Raw genomic sequence first — 21,265 nt, 5'->3', positions numbered from 1 at the left:
TACAGCACCCCACCCTCAAGATGTGTTGCACTCTCCGAGGCCACATCATTCCACTCTCAAGAGTTACAACAGTCTATCTTCAAGGCTGTAGCATCCCACCCTCAAGAGGTGCACAAGTCTGTCTCCTAGACTACAGCATCCCACCCTCACAACCCACCCTCAAGAGGTGCACGAGTCTGCCTCCTAAAGTACAATATCCCACCCTGAAGAGATCCAAGAGTCAGTCACCAGGACTACAGCATCACACCCTGAGGAGCTACAACAGTCTGTCTCCAAGATCACAGCATCCACCCTCAAAACGTACACGTCTCTCTTCTAGACTACAGCATCTCGCCATCAAGAGGTACACAGGTCTGTCTCCTAGACCAAGGCATCCTACCCACAGGAGGTACACTATCTGTCTCCTAGACTAAGGCATCCCACCATCAAGAGGTATAGGAGTCTCTCCTAGTCTACAGCATCCCGCCCTCACATCCCACTACAGTATCCCAACCTCAAGAGGTACACAATCTGTCTCCTAGGCAAAGGTATCCCGCCCTCAAGAGGTACATGAGTCTGTTGCCTAAACTGCAGCACCCCACCCTCAAGAGTACACCAGTATGTCTTCTAGACTACAGCATCTCACCCTCAGGAGGTACAAAAGTCTGTCTCTTCACATCACACCCACAATCTGTCTCCTACAGTGTGAGAAAGTAGCCTCTTTCTAGCCTTGTTACCCCCACTTTTGGCCTGTTTGTGAGTGTATGTCAGGGTGTTTTCACTGTCTCACTGGGATCCTGCTAGCCAGGGCCCAGTGCTCATAGTGAAAACCCTATGTTTTCAGTATGTTTGTTATGTGTCACTGGGACCCTGCTAGTCAGGACCCCAGTGCTCATAAGTTTGTGACCTATAGGTATGTGTTCCCTGTGTGATTCCTAACTGTCTCACTGAGGCTCTGCTAACCAGAACCTCAGTGGTTATGCTCTCTCTTTACAAATTGTCACTAACAGGCTAGTGACCAATTTTACCAATTCATATTGGCTTACTGGAACACCCTTATAATTCCCTAGTATATGGTACTAAGGTACCCAGGGTATTGGGGTTCCAGGAGATCCCTATGGGCTGCAGCATTTCTTTTGCCACCCATAGGGAGCTCTGACAATTCTTACACAGGCCTGCCACTGCAGCCTGAGTGAAATAACATCCACGTTATTTCACAGCCATTTTACACTGCAATTAAGTAACTTATAAGTCACCTATATGTCTAACCTTTACCTAGTAAAGGTTGGGTGCTAAGTTACTTAGTGTGTGGGCACCCTGGCACTAGCCAAGGTACCCCCACATTGTTCAGGGCCAATTCCCCGGACTTTGTGAGTGCGGGGACACCATTACACGCGTGCACTACATATAGGTCACTACCTATGTGTAGCTTCACAATGGTAACTCCGAATATGGCCATGTAACATGTCTAAGATCATGGAATTGCCCCCTCTATGCCATCCTGGCATTGTTGGCACAATCCCATGATCCCACGGGTCTGTAGCACAGACCTGGGTACTGCCAAACTGCCTTTTCAGGGGTTTCACTGCAGCTGCTGCTGCTGCCAACCCCTCAGACAGGTTTCTGCCCTCCTGGGGTCCAGCCAGGCTTGGCCCAGGATGGCAGAACAAAGGACTTCCTCTGAGAGAGGGTGTTACACCCTCTCCCTTTGGAAAATGGTGTGCAGGCAGGGGAGGAGTAGCCTCCCCCAGCCTCTGGAAATGCTTTCATGGGCACACATGGTGCCCATTTCTGCATAAGCCAGTCTACACTGGTTCAGGGACCCCTCAGCCCTGCTCTGGCGTGAAACTGGACAAAGGGAAGGGGAGTGACCACTCCCCTGACCTGCACCTCCCCTGGGAGGTGTCCAGAGCTCCTCCAGTGTGCTCCAGACCTCTGCCATCTTTGAAACAGAGGTGCTGCTGGCACACTGGACTGCTCTGAGTGGCCAGGGCCAGCAGGTGACATCAGAGACTCCTTCTGATAGGCTCCTTCATGTGTTGCTAGCCTATCTTCTCTCCTAAGTAGCCAAACCCTCTTTTCTGGCTATTTAGGGTCTCTGCTTTGGGGATTTCCTTAGATAACGAATGCAAGAGCTCATCCGAGTTCCTCTGCATCTCTCTCTTCACCTTCTGCCAAGGAATCGACTGCTGACCGCGCTGGAAGCCTGCAAAACTGCAACAAAGTAGCGAAGACGACTACCGCAACTCTGTAACGCTGATCCTGCCGCCTTCTCGACTGCTTTCCTGGTGGTGCATGCTGTGGGGGTAGTCTGCCTCCTCTCTGCACTAGAAGCTCCAAAGAAATCTCCCGTGGGTCGACGGAATCGTCCCCCTGCAACCGCAGGCACCCAAGAACTGCATCACCGGTACCCTGGGTCTCCTCTCAGCACGACGAGCGAGGTCCCTTGAATCCAGCAACTCTGTCCAAGTGACTCCCACAGTCCAGTGACTCTTCAGCCCAAGTTTGGTGGAGGTAAGTCCTTGCCTCCCCACGCCAGACTGCATTGCTGGGAACCGCGACTTTTGCAGCTACTCAGGCCTCTGTGCACTTCCGGCGGAAATCCTTTGTGCACAGCCAAGCCTGGGTCCACGGCACTCTAACCTGCATTGCACGACCTTCTAAGTTGTCCTCCGGCGACGTGGGACTCCTTTGTGCGACTTCGGGTGAGCACTGTTTCACTCCACTTCGTAGTGCCTGTTCTGGCACTTCTGCGGGTGCTGCCTGCTTCTGAGAGGGCTCCTTGTCTTGCTCGACGCCCCCGCTGTCCCCAGACGCAATTGGTGACATCCTGGTCCCTCCTGGGCCACAGCAGCATCCAAAAACGCTAACCGCACGAGTTGCAGCTAGCAAGTCTTGTTGGCAGTCTTTCTTCAGGAAAACACTTCTGCACGACTCTCCACGGCGTGAGGGATCCGTCCTCTAAAGGGGAAGTTCCTAGCCCTTGTCGTTCCTGCAGAAACCTCAGCTTCTACTGTCCAGTAGCAGCTTCTTTGCACCCACAGCTGGCATTTCCTGGGCATCTGCCCATCTTCGACTTGCTTGTGACTTTTGGACTTGGTCCCCTTGTTCCACAGGTACCCTCGACTGGAAACCCATTGTTGTTGTATTGCTGGTTTGTGTCTTTCCTGCAGAATTCCCCTATCACGACTTCTATGTCCTTTGGGGAACTTTAGTGCACTTTGCACTCACTTTTCAGGGTCTTGGGGTGGGCCATTTTTCTAACCCTTACTATTTTCTAATAGTCCCAGCGACCCTCTACAAGGTCACATAGGTTTGGGGTCCATTCGTGGTTCGCATTCCACTTTTGGAGTATATGGTTTGTGTTGCCCCTATCCCTATGTGTCCCCATTGCATCCTATTGTAACTATACCTTGTTTGCACTGTTTTCTAAGACTATACTGCATATTTTGGAATTGTGTACATATATCTTGTGTATATTTGCTATCCTCATACTGAGGGTACTCACTGAGATACTTTTGGCATATTGTCATAAAAATAAAGTACCTTTATTTTTAGTATAACTGTGTATTGTGTTTTCTTATGATATTGTGCAAGTGACACTTGTGGTACTTTAGTAGCTTCACACGTCTCCTAGTTCAGCCTAAGCTGCTCTGCTAAGCTACCATTATCTATCAGCCTAAGCTGCTAGACACCCTATACACTAATAAGGGATACCTGGGCCTGGTGCAAGGTGCAAGTACCCCTTGGTACTCACTACAAGCCAGTCCAGCCTCCTACATACAGCATCCCGCCCTCAAGAGTACACGAGTCTGTCTCTTAGACTGCAGCAGCCGTCCCTCGAGAGGTGCACGAGTCTGTATAGGTGATCACAGCCCCCCCCCCCTTCACGGTGCACCCGACTCTCGGAGACTGCAGCGCCCCACACTGAAGGATGATGAGACTCCATCACACTGCTGCTCCCCACATAGGGCAGACCAGGCTCCGTCTATAACCCTCGTCACGCGTGAGGCAAGGGATGGCGCATCTGACGTCACAACACGCGACCCTCATCCCGACGTCATCTGAGACAACAGCTGTTCAACCATCATTAAATAGTCGTGGCGTGTATATAGCTCACCGAGGCCAGAAGGGCGCCTCTTCCTCGCTCCGGGTCACACAGTGCGTCAGTCCTGAGGCCGGGCAGACCCCTTGTCGGTACCCTGGGGTACCATCCCAGAACTGTCAAGTAATGCAATCAGCCCCAGCTCACCACACACATGTCCCGCACATAGAGTGCATGTTGCACATGCGAGGCCCTTCCACTGAACATGTCTGGCCGTGGGGCCAGGACACAAGGTCACACAGTGGCGCCCCCTCAGGGGCCATAACCACTGTGGTCTAATACGACTTCACAATTACTTAAAAAAAACTTTCAGGAAGTTCAGAATGAGGAAGAAACAGAAAGAGAGAAGCTGATGGAGACGGACGTGTGCGGCACGGGGCGAGGAGACCTCGCGGAGCTATGGTTGGTCGCAGGAACTGCTAGCGCCTAGAAACGGTGTCTAAGAGCTCGGTGCCGCGGGTCCAAATGTGGCGCTGCCGGTCCTGGGATGTGCCGCACTCCCCCAGTGAGAAGAATGGCAGAAGGTGAGTGACCCTGCCGGTGCCAGGCGGCATGGCTTCGGGGTGTTGCGCCGTGGGTGTTGTAGCGCCTACAGTGGTCTCAGCGTTCTATGTGCTCAGATTCCTGCAGCCCTAGCTGCCCCGCACCCCCTCCTTGGACACTCTGGGTGAGTCACTCATATCTCACTACTGCCTACCTGCCACACTAACTCCAGCTCACAGGGCTGTCATTCAGTGACACTTGGAAGGAGTGACGTCACAGTCATGTCAGGTGCAGTGACGTCACTTTACGTTGGACACATGTTTGAATGAATTCGTTTTTTGTTGCTCTGCTTCCAACCACTGATGCTCATAACAGTAGGCTTATTTAATAGCGAATGGTTGACTGAGGAGAGCATAAAAGCGTTTTTCTATATAAATCTTTAACCTCTAGTTTGAAAATAAATTAATCCCAACAGATGTGGCAGGTTCGTTTTCTCAAAGGGTACATGTTGTTGTTTTTTTTTTCACTAAATGTGAAAAGAGTTGTATTAAAACTAAGGGCCATATTTATACTTTTTGACGCAAAACTGCGCTAACGCAGTTTTGCGCCCAAAAAATTAGCGCCGGCTAACGCCATTCTGAAGCGCCATGCGGGCGCCGTATTTATTCAATGACGTTAGCCGGCGTTAGCCGCCGGCGCTGTCTGGTGTGCGTTGAAAAAAACGACGTACACCAGGCAGCGCCGGCGTAGTGGGAAAATGGCGTATGGGCGTCCACAAATGGTGCAAGTCAGGCTGAGGCAAATAAATCGCCACAACCCGATTTGCGCCATTTTTTTACGACGCCCATCCCCCATTGAAATGACTCCTGTCTTAGCAAAGACAGGAGTCATGCCCCTTTGCCCAATGGCCATGCCCAGGGGACTTCTGTCCCCTGGGCATGGTCATTGGGCATAGTGGCATGTAGGGGGGCACAAATCAGGCCCCCCTATGCCACAAACAAAAATAAAAAAAAATACTTACCTGGACTTACCTTAATGTCCCTGGGGTGGGTCCCTCCATCCTTGGGTGTCCTCCTGGGGTGGGCAAGGGTGGCAGGGGGTGTCCCTGGGGGCAGGGGAGGGGACCTCTGGGCTCATTCTGAGCCCACAGGTCCCTTAACACCTGCCCTGACCGAGGCGCTAAAATCCGGCGCTAATGCAGGTTTTTTAGACCCGCCCACTCCCGGGCGTCATTTTTGCCCGGGAGTATAAATAGGACGCATATGCATCGGAGTCATTTTTTAAGACGGGAACGCCTACCTTGCATATCATTAACGCAAGGAAGGTGTTCACGCAAAAAAATGACGCTAACTCCATGAACTTTGGCGCTAGACGCGTCTAACGCCAAAGTATAAATATGGATTTAGTTTTGCGTCGAATTTGCGTCGAAAAAAACGACGCAAATTCGGCGCAAACGGAGTATAAATATGCCCCTAAGACTGCCATCCCGCCCCGTCCTTGATAAGTTGTATCGATGGGTGTTGACTTGTCCTACAAGACAAGGGCTGAGATACAGCTCCTGTCCATGGTGAGCTGTATCAATGGGCACTAAAGTGTCCTACAAGGCACAGCTGACATACAGCTCCTGTCCATGGTGAGATGTATCGATGGGCACTGACTTGTCCTACAAGACAAGGGCTGAGATACAAACCTAATCCATGGTGAGCTGTATCGATGGGTGCTGACAAGTCCTCAAGACATGGGCTGAGATACAACCCTGGCCCATGGTGAACTGCATCAATGGGCGCTGACAGGTCCTACAGGACAAGAACTGACATACACCTCCAGTCCATGGTGAGCTGTATCAATGGGTGCTGACAGGGCCTTCAAGACAAGGACTGAGATACAGCTCCCGTCCATGGTGAGCTGTATCGATGGGTGCTGACAGGTCCTCAAGACATGGGCTGAGCTACAACCCTGGCCCATGGTGAGGTGTATCGATGGGTGCTGCCAGGTCCTACAAGAAAAGGACTGAGATACAGCTCCTGTCCATGGTGAGCTGTATCAATGGGTGCTGACAGGTCCTCAAGACATGGGCCGAGCTACAACCCTGGCCCATGGTGAGCTGTATCGATGGGTGCTGACAGGTCCTACAAGACAAGGACTGATATACGACTCCTGTCCATGGCGAGCAAAGAACACCAGCTTGTCCTACAAGACAAGGGCTGAACTACAGAGGCACACAGGATTAGAAATTGGACTGCATACATCCATTTTTTTAGTCGATTAGTTGGTGGTCATTAGAGGACAATTAGATTCCTTTTAAGAAGGATATAAGAGAACACAGCCAGCTGCTCATCACTCAGGCAAACCATCATGGGAGGACACCCTGGGCAGGCCAGCCGGTTGACCACCCTGAGGAGTTTGGTAGAGGTGAACCCAAACAAATCTATTTTTGACAAAACCGGGTTGGTATCAGGCTGAGCCTTTGTTCGGTGATGCTCCTTTGTATGAAGATGCTGCTGCTCAGCCCAAGTACCCTACAATGACGTGGCTCTCGAAGCCTACGAGTAAGAACCTCTCGAAGATTGGAGACCTCGTAGGTGTCCTCAAGGAAGATAGTAGTGTACTTTTATGGTTCATCTTGACTGCCGTACTGTGGGGGTAACAAATACAGAAATTGCTCTAGCTGAGAGAAGGCTTTCGCTGAACCTGGGACAGGGATTTGGGTCTGGGATGGGGCCGATTGTATTTTGCCTTGTGAGACTCAATGGAACCAGGCCAGCTCTTTTAAGTGGTTCTACCCCATCTTCGTAAGGCAGATACCCCGTCGCTGTCAGCTGGACATGTCTTGTCGCCGGCCTCCCCAAGCAGAGTCAACTGTGGGAATAGTAGGGGTCGGTCTATTAACTTAGGCGAGAAAGAAACTACGCGGGATACCGAACAGTCGACCCTTGACTTGGAATCTCCTTCTTCTCATACATTTGTGTCACTAATTAAGGAGGAGCTTATTGGGGCGGTAGAATATAGTATCACCAGTTTATTGGTGGAACATTTTGAGAGGCTTACGTCCCTTTTGAAGGCTGAGTTTTCATCTTTGGCCCTCCGTTCGAATTCTTTAGAGGAGAAGGTAGCGACTCTGGCCATGAGAGATAGAGGTGAGTTCAGAAGTGAAAGGTTGAACAGCGGGGGTGGCATTCCTTGCAAAAGTGCCAATATGGCCGATACAGAAACACAAGTTATCGTTCATGGAACAGAACGGATCATCCCTCCCGCTGGTGACGAGGATGTAATCAGCGTTAAGTCAGTTGTTACGCCGTGTCGATCCCGTTGTGGTATGGGGTGTCCTTCAGGAGCTGGTGGAGGTAGTGAACGTTACAACCCAAAAGAGTTAAGGGGAGGCTCTGGCCAGAATTCTGAAACCTACGGTATTAGATAAGTTATGATAGACCCCCCCGCTGCATGTCCTTATGTAGTTATTTTGGCAGGAGTTCCCCCCTTCGGCAAGGGATGCATGAGTCTGATGGTCAGCACTTCAACAAGACTTTAGATTGGCTTGCTCGTTTTGGAGGGTTGCCCCTGCGCCATGCTAATGATATTTGTATGGTTCAGAGATGTTCGTGGATAGGCCCTCATCCATCGTCATTGTCAATTTTAGATTTCCTTTTTGGCACATAATCTACTGTTTGGCCTAAGTGCTCACATCACAAGGAGAAGATCTCCCTGGTCCCTCTGGGTTATTTTTATAACTCTTTTGCCCTATGTTCTCAAAGGCCAATCGCCCCCCAGAATATACAGTCGCTAAGATTGGTTCCTGTAGTAGGATCTCTGGATGGCCACTTTCGTGTCCTCCTGCCATGACGTCTGAGAATGTCACTAACCTGAGGCCTGCGGGGCCACCTGCAAGTATAGCTTCCTCCCCCGCTATTCCAACATCCAATAGGTTTGAAGCTCTTTATGAGATTGATTGACGCCGGTCTGAGTCCAGTATTGGCGTAGGTCACATCCCGTCCTTGGATACGCCCAGTATTGAGAAGGGCGCTAAGGGCGGACCGGCTTGTCCTGGCGAGGCTTGCACTTCTACAAAACCTAACTGCGGGGTCGAAGGCGAAAGCTAAGAATAGGGACTGGCAAGGTTCTATATCTAGGTATGATGTTACTGCCCTAGAGGAACCTTGGGCCATGGACCCAATACGTTGTGAGGGTTTTGCCTGTTATTTCAACCCAGTTCTGCCCTCCACGAGGGGCAGGGGTAGGTAAGGCTTGCTAACTGGATTAGTCCGAGCCTGCAGGTTGATGTTGCCCCCGCGCCTTGAGACCCTCACGGGTGAGTAGCCGCGCTCTACAAAAACTGATTGATTGACTGCCAGTCACTGACCATGTGAGTTCAGCCTTGTTAGCCTTGCGTATTCTGAATAAATTGTCAAGGTTCTCTTTTGATATTGTGAATTTTTATCCTAATGATTTTGTAAGTAGCTCCTGTACACATTTTAATGTTTTGTTAAGTTTCGTAGATACTTTACTGCCTGCAGGGGATGTTGTCGAAGCGCAGTGATTTTTATTTTTGTGTGGGGATTTTAATGCAAAGTTGGGGGGGGCTATAACATGGATATGGGGGGCCCGGATCAAGTGTCAATTAGACTGGGTAACAATGGTAGGGGGGGAGGAATTAGCAGCTCTCATTGCTACACTGGACTTGGTTGGCCTTACAGGTAACTTTAGAGGCGCTAACCTGATTAGACCTTCCTTCAGCGGTCGGGGAAGGATTCGGCCATTGAGTATATGTTTGTAACACGTTATTGCGTGCCCTGGTTCTCTGAGAGCAAGGTGGTTCAGACAGAATGGGGGGACCATAATGCCCTTTTAGTTAAGGGGTCACTCCTGTTAAACAGTCATATCCGTTCGGTTAAGCCTGCATGGGTTACTCAACACTCGGGGGATGGGAAAGGCTAATTTGGTGCCTTAAAGAGCCAGAAGGAACTCTAGATCTTGTTTTTAAGGCACTGCAAGATCGATTTTTAAATTGCTTAAGCAGTGTCAGTGGAGAAGGAATGCTTGACAGGTATGACTGACTGATCAGGGCATCAGAAATCTCCTCAAACCTATCCGGTCCTGTGTGGGAGGTCCTCCTGGTTTGACAAACAATGTCCACCAGCCAATCGCAGATTCAGGAAGGCGCTAATGGTGAACCCAAGGGTGGAATGGGCAGCCCGTCTGGCTTATAAAAATTCTTCCATGGGAAAAGGGTATTCTTAGAGCAAGACTGGGAGCATTTAGGCCCATATTAATACTCTGTTTGCGCTGAATTAGTGACATTTGTTTTTACGCTAATTCAGCGCAAACCTAACTCCATATTTATACTTTGGAGCTAGACACGTCTAGCACCAAAGTTATGGAGTTTGCGTCAGTTTTTGCTTGCGGAAAACTACCTTGCGTCAATGAGATGCAGTGCAGGCGTTTCCGGGCAAAAACCCATGCTATGGCCCTAGCGCCATATTAATCCTCCTGTGCTGAATTCACGCACAGGAGGAGGAGGAGGGCCTTAAATAATGGCGCTAAGCCTGCTTAGCACCATTATTTAATACCTGGTTATGGGCAGGTCTTAGGGGACTTATGGGCCAAACAGCCCACAGGTGCCCTTCCCTGCCCCCAGGGACACCCCCACCCACCCACACCCACACCTGGAGGACACCTAAGGATGGGGGTACCCATCCCAGGTAAGTCCAGAAGTATTTTTCATTTTTTTTCAAAGTGCCATAGGGGGTCCTAACTTGGGCCCCCCTACATGCCACTGTTCCCAGTGGCCATGCCCATGGGACATTTGCCCCGTGGGCATGGCCACTGGGCTGGGGGGCATAAGTCCTGTCGTCTCTGAGACAGGAGTCATGTATGTGGGGGTTGTGCGTAGATAGGTTGTTGCTAATCATGTTAGCATCAGTTTTCTGACTCTAACCTGACTAACGCCATTCTATCACGCACAGCCTCCATTTTCCCCTACGACTCCCCCACAGCGTCAGGAATTTTCACGCTATTAGCGCCTTAGCTCCGGCTAGCGACAATCCATAAATATGATGCCCAGCAGTGTCCAGGATTGGGGCTAGCCAGCACTATACTTTTCGATGCAAACCTCCAGTTATGATTAGGTCATTGGCGCTTAAGCTGTGGGGTTTCCAGCCCCCCATAGTCTCACTACGTGAAGAGGAGGAGGCTTTACAGCGGTGTTCAGGGGGAAAGCACCCGGGCCCGATGGAGTCCCAGTGGACCTTATAACATGTGAAGTGGATCTGTGTGGTCCTTTAATCAACAATGTATTTCATAACTCATTGAGTGGTGGGATCCCCTGTTCTTGGACTTTGTCCACCATCGTCCCCATATCTAAGAAGGATGACTGTGCCTCACCGAAATGTTACAGACCGATGACTTTAATGGATAGTGCTGTTAAGATCATGGGCAGGGTGGTGTTTAATCGCCTTTCTTCTTGGGCTGAAGGAAATAGCATTCTCTGCCCTTTCCAGTTTGGGTTTCGCTCAGGGCTGGGTACGGTGGAGATATGCCTGAATTTGAGTTTGTTGATTGGAAAATACGCGCTGATTGGGCATGGCCCACTGTACCTGGCCTTCATGGATCTTTCTATGGCTTTCCATCATATGCACCGAACCAAACTGTGGATCATGTTATTAGATCAGGATTGATTTACCAGTAGTTAACTTTTTGCATATGCTTCACGTCGAACTTGCTGCCAGAGTTCGGGTGAATGCTCAGGGGGACGTGACAGCAGAGTTTTCCCTTAAACAAGGGGTTCGACAGGGATGTACTATGGCCCTGCTGCTTTTTTCCATCTATATCAATAAATTGTGCTCGAGTTGAGTCAGGCCTACGTGGAGATCCCCAGGATTGCTGATACTTAGGGTCCGGCGCTATTATACGCAGATGATGCTGTGCTGTTGGTTGATTCTTTCATGAGTAATCTGGATTTGACCATTAATTATGGGAAGTCTCACTTTGTGGCGTGTGGACCTGGTAAGTGTAATGTCACTAGGCTCAAAATTAAGGGTCCGTCTATGAGTAGCATTAACGATTTTAGGGCCAGATGTACCAAAGGGTTTTACCCATTCTGTGTCTATGGGAAAATGTGTTTGTACATATGGCCCTTAGTTATTTAGGTATTATTTTTAACTCCAGGGGTTCTTGGCTGCCCCAGGTGTGTCATGCCCGTTTAGGAGTTAGTTGAGCGGCGAGTATGTTATTTAATTCACCCAGCGAAGGGGTTAAGGGTTTGATTCTCCCTCTTGTGAATATTTTTAATACTCGATCCGTTCCCATAGCTACCTATGGGGCCGCGGTCTGGGGTTTCTGTAATATTAGGTTCCTTCAAAGCGAGGAATCCCGCATTTGTTGTAGGCTGCTTAAGGTCCCCCATCAAGTTCTAGGTTTATAACGCGTTCAGAGCTAAATATAAGATGTAACACAGACAGGGTTTGGCCCCCTTATTGCTGTGGGTCAGAGTATGGTCGAACCCAGCAGCGTCTTTGTGCAGGAGTATAATGATGGACTGCCTTACTAAACAAGGGGCGCTCCCCTGGATATATTGGGGGTGATTCTGACCCCGGCGGTCACGGACCGCCGGGGCCAGGGTCGGCGGGAGCACCGCCAACAGGCTGGCGGTGCCCCGCAGGGCATTCTGACCGCGGCGGTTTGGCCGCGGTCAGAAAGGGAAAACCGGCAGTCTCCCGCCGGTTTTCCGCTGCCCTATTGAATCCTCCATGGCGGCGCAGCTTGCTGCGCCGCCATGGGGATTCTGACACCCCATACCGCCATCCTGTTCCTGGCGGTTCTCCCGCCAGGAACAGGATGGCGGTATGGGGTGTCGCAGGGGCCCCCGTAAGAGGGCCCCAAAAAGAATTTCAGTGTCTGCTTTGCAGACACTGAAATTCGCGACGGGTGCAACTGCACCCGTCGCACCTTCCCACTCCGCCGGCTCAATTCTGAGCCGGCGTCCTCGTGGGAAGGGTTTTTTGCACTGGGCTGGCGGGCGGCCTTTTGGCGGTCGCCCGCCAGCCCAGTGCAAAAGCCAAAATACCCTCAGCGGTCTTTCGACCGCGGAGCGGTATTTTGGAGGGGGGAACTCTGCCGCCCGCCAGAGTTAGAATGACCACCATTATGTTTTTAGAATTTTCCTTCTATTGAGTTTAAAGAATTTTTCACGTCTCCGGCGTCCATTAGTAGTAGCGACGAGGTAATGGTGAAACTTCGCTCTTTTGAGTACTGCACTGAGAAGAGACTGAAAAAGGACTTAAGTAAGGTGTCTGTTTTATATTATTTTACATCTTTTGAAACTCGTGAGCCCGCGCCTTATATGTTTTTACCACTCTCGGCTTGGCAGCGGCCGCGCCTGTTTCGCTGTGGACAGGTACTGGGTCGTGGCGACTGTGTTTTCAGGGCGAACGTAGACTGTGGGGAGATCCTGCTTCGCCTCATCCTGTGATGGACAGGGGGAGCCGTCTTGGTTACATTTTATGTTTTTGTGCAGATTTTTAAATTTTGAAGTTTAGAATTTTTCTTAAACCGCTGCTGGAAAAGCTGGGGCATCGGAAATGTAGAGCTTCACTGTCTCACTTACAAACGTTGTGTGACGAGGAGACGGGCCTAAGAGTGAGCTCATTCCTCCACGTACCTCACTTACAAAAGTTGTGTGACGAGGAGACGCGCCTAAGAGTGAGCTCATTCCTCCGTGTATCTCACTTACAAACATTGTGTGACGAGGAGACGCGCCTAAGAGTGAGCTCATTCCTCCGGGTATCTCACTTACAAACGTTGTGTGACGAGGAGACGGGCCTAAGAGTGAGCTCATTCCTCCGTGTATCTCACTTACAAACATTGTGTGACGAGGAGACGCGCCTAAGAGTGAGCTCATTCCTCCGGGTATCTCACTTACAAACGTTGTGTGACGAGGAGACGGGCCTAAGAGTGAGCTCATTCCTCCGTGTATCTCACTTACAAACATTGTGTGACGAGGAGACGCGCCTAAGAATGAGCTCATTCCTCCGTGTATCTCACTTACAAACATTGTGTGACGAGGAGACGCGCCTAAGAGTGAGCTCATTCCTCCGGGTATCTCACTTACAAACGTTGTGTGACGAGGAGACGCGCCTAAGAATGAGCTCATTCCTCCGTGTATCTCACTTACAAACATTGTGTGACGAGGAGACGCGCCTAAGAGTGAGCTCATTCCTCCGGGTATCTCACTTACAAACGTTGTGTGACGAGGAGACGGGCCTAAGAGTGAGCTCATTCCTCCGTGTATCTCACTTACAAACATTGTGTGACGAGGAGACGCGCCTAAGAGTGAGCTCATTCCTCCGCGTATCTCACTTACAAACATTGTGTGACGAGGAGACGCGCCTAAGAGTGAGCTCATTCCTCCGGGTATCTCACTTACAAACATTGTGTGACGAGGAGACGGGCCTAAGAGTGAGCTCATTCCTCCGCGTATCTCACTTACAAACGTTGTGTGACGAGGAGATGCGCCTAATAGTCAGCTCATTCCTCGCGTATCTCACTTACAAACGTTGTGTGATGTGCAGATTGGCCTAAGAGTGAGCTCATTCCTCCGCGTATCTCACTTACAAACGTTGTGTGACGAGGAGATGCGCCTAAGAGTGAGCTCATTCCTCCGCATATCTCACTTACTAACATTGTGTGACGAGGAGACGCGCCTAAGAGTGAGCTCATTCCTCCGTGTATCTCACTTACAAACATTGTGTGACGAGGAGACGCGCCTAAGAGTGAGCTCATTCCTCCGGGTATCTCACTTACAAACGTTGTGTGACGAGGAGACGGGCCTAAGAGTGAGCTCATTCCTCCGCGTATCTCACTTACAAATGTTGTGTGACGAGGAGATGCGCCTAATAGTCAGCTCATTCCTCGCGTATCTCACTTACAAACGTTGTGTGATGTGCAGATTGGCCTAAGAGTGAGCTCATTCCTCCGCATATCTCACTTACTAACATTGTGTGACGAGGAGACGCGCCTAAGAGTGAGCTCATTCCTCCGTGTATCTCACTTACAAATGTTGTGTGACGAGGAGACGCGCCTAAGAGTGAGCTCATTCTTCTCGTATCTCACTTACAAACGTTGTGTGACGAGGAGATGGGCCTAAGAGTGAGCTCATTCCTCCGCGTATCTCACTTACAAATGTTGTGTGACGTGGAGATACACCTAAGAGTGAGCTCTTTCCTCGCGTATCTCACTTACAAACGTTGTGTGATGTGGAGATGCACCTAAGAGTGAGCTCATTCCGCGCGTATCTCACTTACAAACGTTGTGTGACGAGGAGATGCACCTAAGAGTGAGCTCATTCCTTGCGCATCTCACTCACAAACGTTGTGTGACGAGGAGATGGGCCTAAGAGTGAGCTCATTCCTCCGTGCGGCTGGAAGAAGCCGGAAGTCTGTGGATGGTCCGGATAGGGTATTAATGGTTATTTACACGTTATTATTTTTGATGAGGCACCCTGCTGCGGTTTTAAGTGGTTTTAATGATGTGTTTTCATCGGCATGAGATATGTGGGCAACCAATGTTGTGATGAGTATTTATTGTAATTATCATGAACTGTAACTACGTTTGTTTGGATTTTATTATATTATTGAATGAAGCACTTGTTTAATTCTGTTACGGCCAGTTTTTGGCTGAATAAAGATTTATGATTGATTGAGATTGACGGTCCATCTTGACATTGTATTCCATCGAATTTTGGAATGGATGACTGGGTGGTGGTATTCATGAATAGGTGGCTGGATGAATTGGTGTGTTTGGGTCAGTGGATGGTTGGGTCATGAATGTATGGATGGGTGAGTGGGTGGCTGGATGAATGGGTAGGTGGGTGGGTTTTGGTGGGTGGACGGTTGGGTGGATGAATGGATGGACGAATTCAGAATTGTGCTGTGTGAAGCAAATCATCTCAAGGAACTTGCTGGTCTTGAAGAGTCTGTTTGATAGGGCGGTGGTTGACATTGGATCAGGTGGCCACAGGGCTGGGATTTCATACTCAGGCTCGTTCAGCAGGCCTTAGAGTCGAGCCTTCCTCACATCAATGGAGCAGCCATTTATTCTGAGAGGGTCATTCAAGGCTTTAGGTAGGTCGGGTCTCTCCGGGTCACAGATCCAATACTAATTAAACAAGCATTTACAATTCTCGCGTTTGCTCATGTTAGAGCTCATTGCGTTGTAAACTCCTAACCCGACTTTTCACCTATCGGGAAAAAGTGCATTTATGTACATAACCCAAAAAAGTGAAATTAACTATGTAAAGCGCTCGACTTCTGCCAAGCGAGATCGCGCTCGTAAATTAGAGAAAAAGAAGTCCACGAGCCCGATGGAAAACAGCGAGCCTCGCATGTTTTCTGTACTTGGTCGCTGCGCTCGAGGAGGGCTAGCCACCGGAAAAGGCATGACCTATGCGTGTCTCCGACTAATGAAAGCAAGCAGATTTTATTAGGCAAGCCCACTAACCAATAAAAAACACTGATGTGAAGTTGACAGGGCTCCGAGCCGTTTTCTAAATACTAAAGCGTCTCGCTGCGATACGCATGCGCGAGCACATGCAACGCAGGCTCGACCCTAAAAAAGGACATAGAAATGGCTCCTTATAAGGCCCTAGATTTATGCCCTTCACTTTAGTTCCAAAAACACTGTTTGATTTCTGAACAATCAATTACAAAAAAATAATCTATGTCAGATTAGCTCCTGTTTATGGAACACATTTGACCTAATCTTGCATTCCCTAAGAGTGTTAGTTATTTCCAAGATGATGTGTTTTTGTACTTTTTCCTGTCGTAGATTCCTCTTGTGTCATGCACCGAGTCACCTCCAGGTGTCTATAACGGGCCACGATTGAGAGCTCTGGAGCTGAGGCTGAAGGCAGTGCCAGTTTCTCACAGTGCCTGTCAGTGGGTCATGAAGGTGTCCAGAATGCATGGTCATCCAATCCTTGGCCTCTCTGCAGGGGAATGGTCACACATGACAGGTGCAGTTGTGGTTCTGAGGAAATGTGTGTGTGAAGGAGGCATACAGTTGACAAAATACTAACAGATGAAAGAAAAACAGAACGCAGTGCCTGCAGGTGAGTGTGTGCGTTGTGTGTTTAGGGGGTGGTGAAGCGAAGGAAAAGCAAAGAAAGACATGTGAGAAAGTGTGGAAAGCGCTGGCGCGGCTCCTCCGCTAGGGCGGATGAGCGTCTCCCCCCGGCGGCAGCAGCAGCTGCAAAAACCTTTACCAAAAAACGATAATAAACTAATATTATGTTTTTTTTTTTTTAAAGGGGCGGGGCCACAGGCTGTGACGAGATCTGAGCGGGAGTGCAGAGCACTCCCCCTCACTGAGCATGTATGTTTGGCCGGCCAAACACACATGCGCAGTAGGCTCTCTCCAGCCCGACACCGTGTTGCCGGCTGGAGAGAGCAGGCACAGGCTCCCAGTCTGCCTAGGACCGCCCTGGCTGGGCGCTCCCAGCCAATCCTGACACTGCTCTGAGCAGCGCCAGGAATGCCACAGGACAGGCTGGGAGCCAGTGCCTGCAGCCTGTCTGTGCATGAGAGGAGCAGCGCGGTGATGACGGCAGAGACGATACAGTTTTTTAAACAATTAATTCCCCCCACACACCCTCAATCTGCGTGTGCGCCACCCCGCTCCTATTTAGCAGTGCGAGCTGCCCCTGGAAAAGACGGTGCTGTAGAGGAGAGAGATGAGGTGTGAGGGATGCAGGTGGCCGAGATGTGGAGTTGGGGTGCACATGTCTGACAGAGTGAATATAACAAGAGTGATTGTGACACTGAAAAGCACCCCCCATCCTCATGCCTCAGTAATGGTTAATTCACAGTCTCACACTCACAGAATGTAAACATTTTCAATATTATTTATCTACAACAAAAATCATTGTTGTTATTCTCTTATCTTCAACAGCTAACTAACATTGACAAAGACAATAGTCTGGGCTGGTTTTAGATGTCTGTCAGTTATTGTTGTATATCTGGATACAAGAGAAATCTCAGGAGCTGAAATATGTGTTTATGTGCCAAAATATTTATTTAAACCACAGTCACTTACTTAGGCCAAGGCCCTTTTAAAGGCACCCCAAACACTTTATTCATCTCACTTAAGGCCCTCGTGATAAGTCAGACCATCAGTTCCTGGAGGCGGTGCTGGGTCCAGAGGAGAACCTGCTGCACTTTGCACTGTGCTACTGTCCTGTGATGGAGGAAATTCATGTACCACATCTAAAGAGACAAAGTTATCTGCCCAGAATTACACAATATTGTGGTTAAGTGCGAAGGCAGAATTAAAACATTGACTTCCCTAACTAAAAAGAGGATTTACAGGAACAAAAAATAGCAATGTTTAGTTTTTCAAAATCATTGAGATTTTTTTTTCTAGGACAAATCAACTTTATGAAGTTCCGAATTGTGTTACCTTTGGAAAACTTTGCGTCAGGGTTATAAATTCACAAACCTCTAGTGAAAAAGGGATACAAGAAGAGATGTGTCACTCCTCCCTGGAGTCGCACTATCAGCAAGGTAGCTGCGCCACTTTACAGCCCATCTGACACTCCCTGTGGTCAGGGCAGAACTGGGCAGGCTGTGCACAGTGAACACCCCCGTGTGGCGGGGAGCTAGAAGGATGCTTTCAGAGCTGACAGACATGAATGATAATCAGACCACCCTGGCCTGAAATCAGCTCTGAGGGGGAAAACTCCCTCAACCCATCCAGCTGCAGCCTATTGGCCAATCAGCCTACTTCCTTGGCCTATCCAACTGCAGCCCATTGGCCAGGGGGACCACTCCCTCAGATATCCAGCTGCAGCCCATTGGTCAATCAGCCTACTTCCTTGGCCTATCCAACTGCAGCCCATTGGCCAAGGGGACCACTCCCTCAGATATCCAGCTGCAGCCCATTGGCCAAGGGGACCAGTACCTCAGATATCTAGCTTCAGCCCATTGGTCAATCAGCCTACTTCCTTGGCCTATCCAGCTGCAGCCCATTGGCCAAGGGGGCCACTCCCTCAGACATCCAGCTGCAGTCACATTGGCCAAGCAGCCGACTTCCATGGTTCATCCAGTTGCAGCTGATTGGTCGAGCAGAACGCTCCCTCGGTCCATCCAACTGCAGCCCATTGGCCACAGGACCACTCCCTCAGATATCCAGCTGCAGCCCATTGGCCAAGGGGACCACTCTCACAGATATCCTGTACAGCATCCCCAAAAGCATAAGATGTGGCCAACCATGTCTATTTTTAAGGTGCACGCACCATGCATATGTATTCCTACAAAATGACACAGGTGTTTTTTTCTTTTTATTTACCAATCTGAATTGGTAAATAAAAAGAAATAAAGTTGCACAAATGCAATTTTTTTAAGTGGGTGGGAGGAAGCAACGCTGAGGATGGGGGAAGCAACACATAAGGCAGGGGTGAGGGGAGGAAGCAACACAGAGGGCAGGGATGGAGGGAGGAAGCAACACATAGGGCAGGGGTGGGGGAGAAAGCAACACAGAGGGCAGAGGTGGGGGAGTAGGCAACACAGAGGGCAGGGGTGGAGAGAAGAAGCAACAAATTGGGCAAGAGTGGAGGGAGGAAGCAACACAGAGGGCAGGGGTGGGGGAGGAATCATCACAGAGGGCAAGGGTGAGGGAAGGAAGCAACACAGAGGGCAGGGGTGGATGGAGGAAGCAAAACAGAGGGCAAGGGTGGATGGAGGAACCAGCACAGAGGGCAGGGGTGGGGGTGGAAGCAACACAGAGGGCAGGGGTGGATTGAGGAAGCAACACATAGGGCAGGGTGTGAGGGGAGGAAGCAACACAGAGCGCAGGGGTGGGGTATGAAGCAACACAGAGGGTAGGGATGAGGGTGGAAGCAACACAGAGGGCAGGGGTGGGGGAGGAAGAAAGACAGAGGGCAGGGGTGGAGGGAGGAAGCAACACATAGGGCAGGGATGGAGGGAGGAAGCAACACATAGGGCAGGGGTGGAGGGAGGGTGGAAGCAACACAGAGGGCAGGGGTGGGGTGGAAGCAACACAGAGGGCAGAGGTGGTGGAGGAAGCAACACAGAGGGCAGTGGTGGGGGTGAAAGCAACACAGAGGGCAGGGTTGGAGGTGGAAGCAACACATAGGGCAGGGATGAGGTGGAAGCAACACATAGGGCAGGGGTGGCGTGGAAGCAACAAAGAGGGCAGGGGTGGATGGAGGAAGCAACACATAGGGCAGGGGTGGGGGAGAAAGCAACAAGGAGGGCAGGGATGGGGGGAAGCAACACAGAGGTCAGGGGTGGATGGCGGAAGCAACACACAGGGCAGGGGTGAGAGGAGGAAGTAACACAGAGAGCAGGGGTGGGGAGGAAGCAACACAGAGGGCAGGGATGGGGTGAAAGCAACACAGAGGGCAGGGGTGGGGGAGGAAGCAACACAGAGGGCAGGGGTGGGGGGGAAGCAACACAGAGGCAGGGGTGGGGATGGAAGCAACACAGAGGGCAGGGGTGGGGTGGAAACAACACAGAGGGCAGAGGTGGGGATGGAAGCAACACAGAGGGCAGGGGTGGAGGTGGAAGCAACACATAGGGCAGGGGTGGGGTGGAAACAACACAGAGGGCAGTGGTGGGGGAGGAAACAACACAAAGGGCAGGGATGGGGGAAAGAAAGCAATACAGAGGGCAGAGGTGGGGTAGGAAGCAATACAGAGGGCAGAAGTGGAGGGAGGAAGCAACTCAGAGGGCAGGGATTGGGGAAGGAAACAACACAGAGGGCAGAGGTGGGGGGGAAACAACACAGAGGGCAGAGGTGGGGGAGGAACAACACAGAGGGCAGGGGTGAGGATGGAAGCAACACAGAGGGCAGGGGTGGAGGGAGGAAGCAACACAGAGGGAAGAGGTGGAGGGAGAAAGCAACACAGAGGGCAGGGTGGAGGGAGGAAGCAACACAGAGGGCAGGAGTGGAGGGAGGAAGCAACACAGAGGGCAGAGGTGGGGAGGAAGAAACAGAGGGTAGGGGTGGAGGGAGGAAACAAAACAGAGGGCAGGGGTGGTGGAGGAAGCAACACAGAGGGCAGGGGTGGAGGGAGGAAGCAACACATAGGGCAGGTGTGGGTGGAGGAAGCAACACAGGGCAGGGGTGGAGGGAGGAAACAACACAGAGGGCAGAGGTGGTGGAGGAAGCAACACAGAGGGCAGGGGTGGGGGGATGAAGCAACACAGAGGGCAGGGGTGGAGGGAGGAAACAACACAGAGGGCAGGGGTGGGGGAGGAAGCAACACAGAGGGGTGGTGGGAGGAAACAACACAGAGGACAGAGGTGGGGGGAGGAAACAACACAGGGGCAGAGATGGGGGAGGAAGAAACAGAGGGTAGGGGTGGAGGGAGGAAACAACACAGAGGGCAGAGGTGGTGGAGGAAGCAACACAGAGGGCAGAGGTGGTGGAGGAAGCAACACAGAGGGCAGGGGTGGGGGAGGAAGCAACACATAGGGCAGGGGTGGGGTGGAAACAACACAGAGGGCAGTGGTGGGGGAGGAAACAACACAAAGGGCAGGGATGGGGGAAAGAAAGCAATACAGAGGGCAGAGGTGGGGTAGGAAGCAATACAGAGGGCAGAAGTGGAGGGAGGAAGCAACTCAGAGGGCAGGGATTGGGGAAGGAAACAACACAGAGGGCAGAGGTGGGGGGGAAACAACACAGAGG

General features: G+C 50.8%; 1 protein-coding gene across 3 annotated transcripts in view; it reads left to right on the top strand.

Annotated features, from left to right (window-relative positions):
* The first annotated feature begins 4,427 nt into the window (after positions 1-4,427).
* The window catches only part of DGKZ (diacylglycerol kinase zeta), a 731,702-nt gene continuing 714,864 nt past the window's right edge, over positions 4,428-21,265 (top strand). Inside the window, exon 1 of one of the 3 annotated variants that reach the window (XM_069221731.1) lies at positions 4,428-4,608. In XM_069221731.1, coding sequence (XP_069077832.1) covers positions 4,550-4,608 — 59 coding nt within the window. In that variant the 5' untranslated portion in view covers positions 4,428-4,549. The remainder of the gene's footprint in view (positions 4,609-21,265) is intronic. The other 2 variants (XM_069221725.1, XM_069221730.1) reach the window with 2 other exon arrangements.

This window comes from Pleurodeles waltl, chromosome 3_1, assembly GCF_031143425.1.
Source record: "Pleurodeles waltl isolate 20211129_DDA chromosome 3_1, aPleWal1.hap1.20221129, whole genome shotgun sequence".
Lineage (NCBI taxonomy): Eukaryota > Metazoa > Chordata > Amphibia > Caudata > Salamandridae > Pleurodeles > Pleurodeles waltl.
The sequence above is the reverse complement of the archived record's forward strand: the minus strand, read 5'-3'. Positions and strand labels throughout refer to the sequence as shown.